The sequence below is a fragment of the Manacus candei genome, unplaced genomic scaffold (genome assembly GCF_025592945.1).
Source record: "Manacus candei isolate 608988 ecotype Guabito, Panama unplaced genomic scaffold, ASM2559294v1 h1tg000305l, whole genome shotgun sequence".
NCBI classification, from domain to species: domain Eukaryota; kingdom Metazoa; phylum Chordata; class Aves; order Passeriformes; family Pipridae; genus Manacus; species Manacus candei.
In genome coordinates, this window is record NW_026138353.1 from 70,926 (window position 1) to 82,256 (window position 11,331).

Sequence of the window (11,331 nt, forward strand, 5' to 3'; positions counted from 1 at the left end):
ATCCCATCCAACCCATCCCATCCCATCTCATCCCATCCAATCCCATCCCATCCCATCCCATCCCAATGCCCACCCCAATTCCCTCCTTTTCCCTAAAAAAAAAAACCCGGAAAAGCCGGGCCGGGATCGTGAGAAAAGCCAGGAAAGGCCCGGGCAGTTTATTCGTATTTACAACGTTTGTGTACAAAAAGGGACAAACTCGGAACGGCCCCTCCGGCTCCTGCCCCCGCTCCCTCATCCCGGGAATTCCCCCCCCCCCCCCGGGAATTCCGGGCACTGCCAAAAGGGGCGGGGACGCGATTCCCTCCGGAATCCCGACCCGGAGCTTGGGAATTCTGTGGAGAGCAAAACCCTCTGGCACCAGTTGGAGGGGTCGGAGGTCAAGGGACCGGTTCCCGCTGGGAATTGGGAGAGGGGGCGGCGTTCCCGCCCCTCCTTTTCCCCGGGAATTGCGGGGCAGCTCCCGAAAAGCCGCCGGAGGATCCCGCCGGGTTTTCCACCCGCTATTCCCGATTCCACCATGGAATTGTCTCCTCCACGGGCATCTCCACCCCACCTCTGGCTCCTCCTCCTCCTCCTCTTTCCCTCTTTGTTTTCCTCCCCCCATTCCATTCTCCACATCCCTGTTTTTCCCTCCTCGTTTTCCGGGAGCCGGCGGCTTTACAGCGGGAAAACGGGATTTCATCCCAGAGTTCTCCCACAGGGATGACGGGTTTTTTTTGGGGAAGTTCTTACAAAAAAAAACCCCCAAACCCGCCCCCTTCTTTGGGAAGTCGCGGGGCTTTCCTTGGAAAAGATTGGGGGTGATTCCAAGATAAAAAAAAACCTTTGGAGCCACAACTCACCCCCCCCTCCAATCCCTGACCATTGCAAAGGGGGGGGTGATCCTGCTCCCCATTCCCAAAATTTGGAGGGCAAATTAAAAGGGGGGGAGAGATCCCGAATCCGGGCGGGAACGGGGGGAGGAGAAGATTCCAGAGGGATTCCCGACTACAGCCACACACGACGCACATTCCCACCCCTCCCTGCCCACCCCCTCCGGCCCCCTGGGATTTTCCCTCCTCCTCCTCCTCCTCTTCCTCCTCCTCCTCCGGACCTGGATGCCGGGAAAACCCCCCCAAGGCAGGTGGAGAGATCCCAAATCCGGCCCCCCCACCATTCCCACCCCAAAAAAAAACCCCCTCCCCCTCTCTTTCCTTCACTTCCCAACCCTCCCCTCCATCACCCCGGAATGCCTTGGGATCGCCCGGCGGCTCCGTCCCAGTTCCACACGGAAGAGCAGAGGGAACGTCCCCGGCCCTTCCGCTCCGGCCGAGCCCGCGGGAGCCTCCGGAAAAATCCGCCCCCGGAGCTGAGAGTCCGAGCAGAGCCTCTTTACCTGGAGGCCTCTTCCTTCAGCTCCTTGTTTTTCCGGACCTCCTCCGCGTGCTTGTCCTGCGGGAGCGGAGCGGGGACGCTCGTCAGGGGGGAGCCGGGACAATCCGGAAGGGCGGGAAGCAACGGGGAGTTCCAGAGGGTCATCCCGGGGGGGGGGTGAGCTTGGGGGGTCCTGGGATCGTCCAGGGAATGCTGGAGTGCTCTGATCCCTTGGGATCACCCAAGGAATGCTGGAGTCCCTTGGGATCACCTAAGGAATGCTGGAGTGCTCTGATCCCTTGGGATCACCTAAGGAATGCAGGAGTCCTTCCCGGGGATAGCAGGAGGTGTCCCTACCCATGGAATGGGATGGGATTTAAGGGCCCTTCCCACTCAAACCATTCCAGGATTCCAGGATAAAGGACACTCAGAATACATTCAGAGGGATTTTTCTGGAATGTGGGGATGGAAAAGGCAGGAAACGGGAAGGGAGACCCTGCCCTGAGTGCCGAGATTCCCAGGGAACCCCCTTGTTCCCGGAACTCCTTCCCAGGGAGGAGCTGGGCTGGGGATGGATCCAATGGCAGGCTCTGGCTCCAGGCTGGGAGAGCTGGGAATGGCCAGGTTGGAGAAGGGAAGGATCCCGGGAGAGCTTGGAGCACATTCCAGAGCCTGAAGGGGCTCCAGGAGAGCTGGAGAGGGACTGGGGATGAGGGCCTGGAATGCCAGGCCCCAGGGAATGGATCCCAGTGGGAAAGGGGAGATTTGGGGGGGAGATTGGGAAGGGATTCCCGGCTGGGAGGGTGGGGAGGGGCTGGGCTGGAATTCCCAGAGAAGCTGTGGCTGCCCCTGGATCCCTGGCAGTGTCCCAGGCCGGGCTGGATCCCCTGGGACAGCGGGAGGTGCCAGGGTCGGAACCGAATTCCCACCCAACCCATCCCGGCATTCCACGATTCCGAGCCTCCTCCCCCCCTCCCTTCCCACCTCCCCGCCCCGCGTTCTCCCGCCTCCCACCTTCTCCTGGAGCCTCTCCAGCATGGCCGCCAGGTGGGCCTCGCGGTTCTCCTTGTTGGATTCCATCTTCTGCGCCAGCCGCTCCTTGGCCGTCTTGATGAAGTTGTTGTTCTCCTCGATGGCCTTCTGGATCACCTCCCGCTCGTGCTCCCGCTTCTCCGCCAGGTGCTTCCGCAGCTCCGCCTCCTGGTACTGCTCCGGGAAAAATGGGGAGACGTCAGGGGAACGGCCGGGATCGCATCGGAATCGGGGATGGGGGGGAAAGGGGGGGGGGGAGTCAGCGGGGGTTGGAGGGGTTGGGGGGGTTTGGGAAGGTTGGAGGGGATGGGAATGTTGGGAAGGTTGGGGTGGTTGAGGAGGTTGGGAAGGTTGGGAAGGGGTTGGGGAGGTTGGGAATTTGGGGAGGTTGGGAAGGGTTGGGAAGGTCGGGAAGGTTGAGAATTTGGGGAAGGTGGGGAAGGTTTTGGTCACTGGGAAGGTTGGGGTGGTTGGGAATTTGGGGAACTTTGGGAAGGTTGGGGAGGTTGGGGTTGTTGGGAATTTGGGGAAGGTTGGGGTTGTTGGGAATTTGGGGAAGGTTGGGAATGTTAGGGTGGTTGGGAAGGTGGGAAGGTTGGGAATTTGGGAAGTTTGGGAAGGCTGGGAAGTTTGGGGAGGTTGGAAGGGTTGGGGTGGTGGGGAAGGTTGGGGTGGTTGGGAAGGGTTGGGAAGGGTTGGGAAGGCTGGGAATTTGGGGAGGTTGGGAGGGGTTGGGAAGGTTGGGGTGGTTGGGAATTTGGGGAGGTTGGGGTGGTTGGGGAAGGTTGGGAAGGTTGGGGTGGTTGGGAATTTGGGGAACTTTGGGAAGGTTGGGGAGATTGGAGGGGTTGGGGAGATTGGAGGGGTTGGGAAGGTTGGGGTGGTTGGGAAGGTTGGGGTGGTTGGGAAGGTTGGGGTTGTTGGGAATTTGGGGAAGGTTGGAAAGGTGGGGAAGGTTGGGGTGGTTGGGAAGGTCGGAAAGGTCAGGGAGAGGTCGGGGCGGTTGGGGAGGTTGGGAATTTGGGGGAGGTTGAGAATTTAGGGGAGGTTTCGGTGGTTGGGGTAGTTGGGGTGGTTGGGGAGGTTGGGGAGGTTGAGAATGTTGAGAATTTGGGAAGGTTGGAGGGGTTGGGAAGGTTGGGGAGGTTGGAGAGGTTGGGAAGGTTGGGAATTTGGGGAGGTTGGGGAGGTTGGGAATGTTGGGAAGGTTGGGAAGGTTGAGAATCTGGGGAAGGTTGGGAAGGTGGGGAAGGTTGGTGTCGTTGGAGCTGTTGGGAACTTGGGGGTATTTGGGAAGGTTGGGGAGGTTGGGAATGTTGGGGAGGTTGAGAAGGTTGGGAAGGTTGGGAAAGGTTGGGAAGGTTTTGGTCATTGGGATAGTTGGGGTGGTTGGAGGAGTTGGGGTGGTTGGGGAGGTTGGGAATTTGGGGAGGTTGGGAAGGTCAAGAATTTGAGGAAGGTTAGGAATTTGGGGAAGTTTGGGAAGGCTGCGAAGGTTGGGAATTTGGGGAAGTTTGGCAAGGTTGGGGCCATCGGGAACTGTGAGAACTTCGCCAAGGCCGGGCGTCGGAGCCTCCCGGTGTCCCCCCCCTCACCTTCCGTCGCTCCTCGGCCGCCTCCAGCTTCTTCTGGATCTCCTCCAGGGAGGGGTCCCGGCGGCGCGGCAGCGACGCGTTGAACTCGGGGACGCCGTCGAACGAGGGCGGCTTCAGGATCACCTCGAAGGACTGGCCCGACGTGCGCTTGCTCAGCTCGATCACCTCCATGTCCGACAGCACCGACCACGCCAGCTCCACCGTGTCTGCCGGGAAGGCGGGAATGTCGGCCGGGAACGTCGGCCGGGAACGGCCCGGAACGCCCAGGGAATGGGAGCTGAGCTCCTTTCCGGCTCCGCGGCCCGCCCGGGTTATCGGGAGAAGCCTCCCAAAGGTTGGATGTTCCCAGCTCAGCCCCCTGGATGGGTGTCCTGGAGCTCCCATCCCAGTGGATCACCACATTCCCAGATATCCAGGGGTTTCACCCAAATTTTCCCAGTGGTTCATTCCCATGTCATGGGTTGGGGCGGGAACTCCAGGACACCCATCCAGGAGGATGAGCTGGGAATATTTGGGAATGCTGAGCTCTCTCCATCCTTGGGGAGATGCCCAGCCCTCAGTTTTCCCAAACATTCCCATCTCAGCCCCCTGGACCCCTGGATGGGTATCCTGGAGTTCCCATCCCAGTGGATCACCACATTCCCTCGTATCCAGGGGTTTCATCCCAATTTTCCCAGTGGTTCATCCCCGATGTCGTGGGTTGGGGTGGGAACTCCAGGACACCCATCCAAGGATGTGAGCTGGGAATATTTGGGAATGCTGAGCTCTCTCCATCCACGGGGAGATGCCCAGCCCTCAGGTTTCCCAAATATCCCCTGGATGGGTGTCCTGGAGTTCCCACCCCAATGGATCACCACATTCCCTGATTTCCAGGAGTTTCACCCCAATTTTCCCAAGTTTTCCTTGTAGTTCATCCCTGATGTTGTGGGTTGGGGCGGGAACTCCAGGACACCCATCCAGGAGGATGAGCTGGGAATATTTGGGAATGCTGAGCTCTCCCCATCTATGGGGAGATTGCCAGCCCTCAGTTTTCCCAAATATCCCCACAGACCCTCAAAGGACCCCAATGGATCACCACATTCCCTGATATCCAGGAGTTTCATCCCAATTTTCCCTGTGGTTCATCCCCAATGTCGTGGGTTGGGGTGGGAACTCCAGGACACCCATCCAGGAGGATTAGCTGGGAATATTTGGGAATGTTGAGCTCTCTCCATCCATGGGGAGATGCCCAGCCCTCAGCTCTCCCAAATATCCCCTGGATGGGCGTCCTGGAGTTCCCACCCCAATGGATCACCACATTCCCTGATATCCATGACTTTCACCCAAGGCAGGGAATCCCCTGGATCCCAAACCAGCAATGGGGCTGAGCTGGGAATATTTGGGAATGCTGAGCTCTCCCCATCCTTGGGGAGATGCCCAGCCCTCAGTTTTCCCAAACATTCCCATCTCAGCCCCCTGGACTCCTGGATGGGTATCCTGGAGTTCCCATCCCAATGGATCACCACATTCCTTGATTTCCAGCAGTTCCACTCATTTTTCCCAAATTTTCCCAGTGGTTCATTCCCATGTAGTGGGTTGGGGTGGGAACTCCAGGACACCCATCCAGGGATGTGAGCTGGGAATATTTGGGAATGCTGAGCTCTCCCCATCCACACCCAGCCCTCAGCTCTCCCAAATATCCCCTGGATGGGTGTCCTGGAGTTCCCACCCCAATGGATCACCACATTCCCTGATTTCCAGGAGTTTCACCCCAGTATTCCCTGTGGTTCATCCCCGATGTCGTGGGTTGGGGTGGGAACTCCAGGACACCCATCCAGGGGGTGAGCTGGGAATATTTGGGAATGCTGAGCTCTCCCCATCCTTGGGGAGATGCCCAGCCCTCAGGTTTCCCAAATATCCCCTGGATGGGTGTCCTGGAGTTCCCACCCCAATGGATCACCACATTCCCTGATATCCATGACTTTCACCCAAGGCAGGGAATCCCCTGGATCCCAAACCAGCAATGGGGCTGAGCTGGGAATATTTGGGAATGCTGAGCTCTCCCCATCCTTGGGGAGATGCCCAGCCCTCAGTTTTCCCAAACATTCCCATCTCAGCCCCCTGGACCCCTGGATGGGTATCCTGGAGTTCCCATCCCAATGGATCACCACATTCCTTGATTTCCAGCAGTTCCACTCATTTTTCCCAAATTTTCCCAGTGGTTCATTCCCATGTAGTGGGTTGGGGTGGGAACTCCAGGACACCCATCCAGGGATGTGAGCTGGGAATATTTGGGAATGCTGAGTTCTCTCCATCCACGCCCAGCCCTCAGCTCTCCCAAATATCCCCTGGATGGGTGTCCTGGAGTTCCCACCCCAATGGATCACCACATTCCCTAATTTCCAGGGGTTTCACTCCAATTTTCCCAAATTTTCCCTGTGGTTCATCCCCGATGTCGTGGGTTGGGGTGGGAACTCCAGGACACCCATCCAGGGGGTGAGCTGGGAATATTTGGGAATGCTGAGCTCTCCCCATCCTTGGGGAGATGCCCAGCCCTCAGTTTTCCCAAATATCCCCTGGATGGGTGTCCTGGAGTTCCCACCCCAATGGATCACCACATTCCCTGACATCCATGACTTTCACCAAGGCAGGGAATCCCCTGGATCCCAAACCACCGGTGGGGCTGAGCTGGGAATATTTGGGAATGCTGAGGGCTCGGAATCCCCCCGTGGGTCTCCCGCTCTTCCCAAGGCCCCCCCCCAGATCCCAACCCACCCTCCTGCTTCCCGCCATTCCCAGAAAACCACGGAGCCGCCGGGTTGGGTTGGAGGGCGATCCCGATTATTCCGCAGTTCCTGGAGCCCTTCCCGAATTCCTGGCCCCCCTTGGGAAGGGGTTTGGGAAGGGGGTCCCACCTTCGTACGTGTATCCCGGCTTGTTGAGCGGATCCGACAGGAAACAGGAGCAGAACAGGGAGACCAGAGGGAGCTCCTTCATCTTCTCCTTGTAGGCTGGGAAGAGACGGGATCGGGATCAGGGGGGCGGGATCGGGATCAGGGGAAAGGGATTGGGATCAGGGGGGTGGGATCGGGATCAGCGAGATAGGGTTGGGATGAGAGGGGTGTGATTGGGATCAGAAGGGCAGGATCGGGATCAGAGGGGCGGGATCAGGATCAGAGGGGCGGGATCGGGATCAGAGGGGAGGGATTGGGATCAGAGGGGAGGGATTGGGATCAGAGGGGTGGGATTGGGATCAGGGGGAAGGGATCGGGATCAGAGGGAAGGGATCGGGATCAGAGGGAAGGGATCGGGATCAGGGGGAAGGGATTGGGATCAGGGGGGTGGGATTGGGATCAGAGGGGTGAGATCGGGATCAGGGGAGTGAGATTGGGATTAGAGGGGCGGGATCAGGATCAGAGGGATGGGATTGGGATCAGAAGGGCAGGATTGGGATCAGAGGGGAGGGATCGGGATCAGAGGGGTGGGATTGGGATCAGAGGGGTGGGATTGGGATCAGAGGGAAGGGATCGGGATCAGGGGGAAGGGATCGGGATCAGGGGGAAGGGATTGGGATCAGGGGGGTGGGATCGGGATCAGAGTGGTGGGATCGGGATCAGGGGGAAGGGATCGGGATCAGAGGGGTGGGATTGGGATCAGAGGGGTGGAACTGGGATCAGAGGGGTGGGATCAGGATCAGAGGGGCGGAATTGGGATCAGAGGGGCAGGATTGGGATCAGAGGGGTGGGATTGGGATCAGAGGGGCGGGATCGGGATCAGGGGGGAGGGATCGGGATCAGGGGGGAGGGATCGGGATCAGGGGGGAGGGATCGGGATCAGCGAGATAGGGTTGGGATGAGAGGGGTGTGATTAGGATCAGAAGGGCAGGATTGGGATCAGAGGGGTGGGATCGGGATCAGAGGGGTGGGATCGGGATCAGAGGGGCGGGATCAGGATCAGAGGGGTGGGATCAGGATCAGAGGGGCGGGATCGGGATCAGAGTGGTGGGATCGGGATCAGGGGGAAGGGATCGGGATCAGGGGGGTGGGATTGGGATCAGAGAGGAGGGATCGGGATCAGGGGGGTGGGATCAGGATCAGAGGGGCGGGATCGGGATCAGAGGAGTGGGATCGGGATCAGAGGGGTGGGATTGGGATCAGAGGGGTGGGATTGGGATCAGAGGAGTGGGATCGGGATCAGAGGGGTGGGATTGGGATCAGAGGGGAGGGATCGGGATCAGGGGGAAGGGATCGGGATCAGAGGGGAGGGATTGGGATCAGGGGGGCAGGATTGGGATCAAGGGGGGTGGCATTGGGATCAGGGGGGTGGGATTGGGATCAGAGGGCTGGGATTGTGACAGGGAAGGATTGGGATAGGTGTCAGAGGGATGGGGGATATTCCATGTTCCAGGGAAGGGGTGGGATCTGGATCAGGGGGTGAGATTGGGATCAGAGAGACAGGATTGGGATCAGAGGGGTGGGGGACATTCCATGTGCCAGGGAAGGGGTGGGATCAGGATCAGGGGGTGGGAGCAATTCCAGGTGCCAGGGAAGGGGTGGGATCGGGATCAGAGGGATGGAGGACATTCCAGGTGCCAGGGAAGGGGTGGGATCAGGATCAGAGGGATGGGGGACATTCCATGTGCCAGGGAAGGGGCGGGATCGGGATCAGGGGGTGGGAGCAGTTCCAGGTGCCAGGGGATGCTCCGGTACCTGCCAGAGTCATGATGGGACGATCCTTGGAATTCTGCAGGAAGAGGGATCCGGGAGCCTGCGGAGCAAAGGGGTGGGGGGGTCAGTGGGGGTGTCCCGGGAATGGGGGCACGGGAATCCTGCCTGGAACCCTCGGGAAACGGCTCCGGGGGGGGGGGATGGGATGGATGGGATGGGATGGGATGGGATGGGATGGGATGGGATGGGATGGGATGGGATGGGATGGGATGGGATGGATGGGGTGGGATGGGATGGGATGGGATGGATGGGATGGGATGGGATGGGATGGGATGGGATGGGATGGGATGGGATGGGATGGGATGGGATGGATGGGATGGATGGGATGGGATGGGATGGGATGGGATGGGATGGGATGGATGGGATGGAATGGATGGGATGGGATGGGATGGGATGGGGTGGGATGGGATGGATGGGGTGGGATGGGATGGGATGGGATGGATGGGATGGGATGGGATGGGATGGGATGGGATGGGATGGATGGGATGGGATGGATGGGATGGAATGGATGGGATGGGATGGGATGGGATGGGATGGGATGGGATGGGATGGGCACACACTGATGGGATGGATGGGATGGGATGCGATGGATGGGATGGACGGGATGGGATGGGATGGATGGGATGGATGGGATGGGATGGGAGGGATGGGATGGGATGGGAGGGATGGGATGGGATGGGAGGGATGGGATAGGATGGGATGAGCTGGGATGGGATGGATGGGATGGGATGGGATAAAGATGGGATGGACGGGATGGGATGGGCACACACTGATGGGATGGATGGGATGGGATGGGATGGGATGGGATGGGATGGGATGGGATGGGATGGGATGGGATGGGAGGGATGGGCACACACTGATGGGATGGATGGGATGGACACCCCATTGCTGCCCCCCCCCCCCATATCCCGAGCTTCCCAATCCTCCCCCCTCCCCTTTCCAACCCCCTCTGGAAGCACCGACACACCGGGATCCCCCAAATCCCACCGGGGCCCTTCCCGGGGGTCTCCGTGGCCGTGGCTCCGGGGGGATCATCCCCAGACCCCTCCCCCCACACCCCCTGGGAACGAGGGATCAGGAAAACCAGGATAATCCGGGCTCTTCCCCGTTCCCGGGGTTTTCTGGGAGCGCCGGTGGCATCCAAAGGGTTTCCTGCCGGGAACGCCCTTCCCGGCTGCGCCAGAGCCGGAGCTGAGCCGGGTTTTTTTGGGGGATTATCCCCAGCTTTGCATTCCAAGGGGGGGAAAAAAGCCCCCCCCTGCTTTCCAACAGGGACCCTCCGATGCCAGGGAAGGGACATTCCAGGCCCCAGGAATTCCAGCCTCTCCCTCTTTTCCGGCCGGGATTTGCCGGAGGGAATCACACAAACACCCCGCCCCTGGAGCTGCCAGGGGAGCGGGAACGGGGATAAAAATGTGGGAATGCCGGCCCTGGAGATGATCCCTGGCTCCTGGCCTTCCCCCCCCCCCTCCCCAAATCCTCCTTTTCCCGGGGATCTGGAGGCATTCCAGGCTTTCCCAGCCCTCTCCCGTGGGATAAAAGCCTGGAAGCATCTGCCAGCCGCGGGATCCATCCCCATGGATACGGCTGGAGAGGGAGGAGGGGCGGGTGGGAAGCCGGATCCTCGCTGGATCCAGAGGCTTTTCCAGGTGTTTGGAAGCTCTTCCAAGTGGGAATCGCCCTCCCCATCCCGCTGGGGGGGGGGGAAGCAGGGTGGGGACCCCCAAAATGAAACCGCGCTCAAATCCCGGCATGGAGGGAACAATCCCGATCCCAGGGAGGTGATCCGAGCCCAGCCAGACCATCCCGATCCCAGCCAGACCATCCCGATCCCAGGGACCTGATCCTGATCCCAGGGAGCCCATCCTGACCCCAGCGAGACAATCCCGATCCCAGGGAGGTGATCCCGATCCCAGAGAGACCATCCTGATCCCAGGGAGACCATCCCGATCCCAGCGAGCCCATCCTGATCCCAGCCAGACAATCCCGATCCCAGCCAGACAATCCTGATCCCAGCCAGACAATCCTGATCCCAGGGACCTGATCCTGATCCCAGCGAGCCCATCCCGATCCCAGTGAGTCCATCCCAATCCCAGCCACACAATCCCAATCCCAGAGAAACCATCCTGATCCCGGTGAGACCATCCCGATCTCAGCCAGACAATCCCGATCCCAGAGAGACCATCCTGATGCCAGCAAGGTGATCCGATCCCAGAGAGACCATCCCAATCCCAGCAAGACAATCCTGATCCCAGGGAGGTGATCCCGATCCCAGAAAGACAATTCTGATCCCAGCCAGACCATCCCGATCCCGGTGAGACCATCCCGATCCAGTGAGCCCATCCTGATCCCAGCCAGACCATCCCGATCCCAGTGAGCCCATCCTGATCCCAGCCAGACAATCCCAATCCTGGCCAGACCATCCCAATCCCAGAGAGACCATCCCGATCCCAGCGAGCCCATCCTGATCCCAGCGAGACCATCCTGATCCCAACCAAACCATCCCAATCCCAGTGAGCCCATCCTGATCCCAACCAGACAATCCCAATCCCAACCAGACCATCCTGATCCCAGCCAGACAATCCCAATTCCAGCCAGACCATCCTGATCCCAGACAGACAATCCGATGTCAAGCAGACAAT

General features: G+C 59.7%; 1 protein-coding gene across 1 annotated transcript; it reads right to left on the minus strand.

Annotated features, from left to right (window-relative positions):
- Positions 1-1,193: 1,193 nt before the first annotated feature.
- Positions 1,194-8,780, minus strand: STMN4 (stathmin 4). Its single transcript, XM_051775487.1, has 5 exons — positions 8,672-8,780; positions 6,878-6,973; positions 3,984-4,189; positions 2,371-2,562; positions 1,194-1,434 (listed from the first exon to the last, which is right to left on the minus strand). The coding sequence occupies exons 1-5, from the start codon at positions 8,682-8,684 to the stop codon at positions 1,375-1,377; spliced, it is 567 nt and encodes a 188-aa protein (XP_051631447.1). The 5' UTR covers positions 8,685-8,780; the 3' UTR covers positions 1,194-1,374.
- Between the last annotated feature and the right edge of the window lie 2,551 nt (positions 8,781-11,331).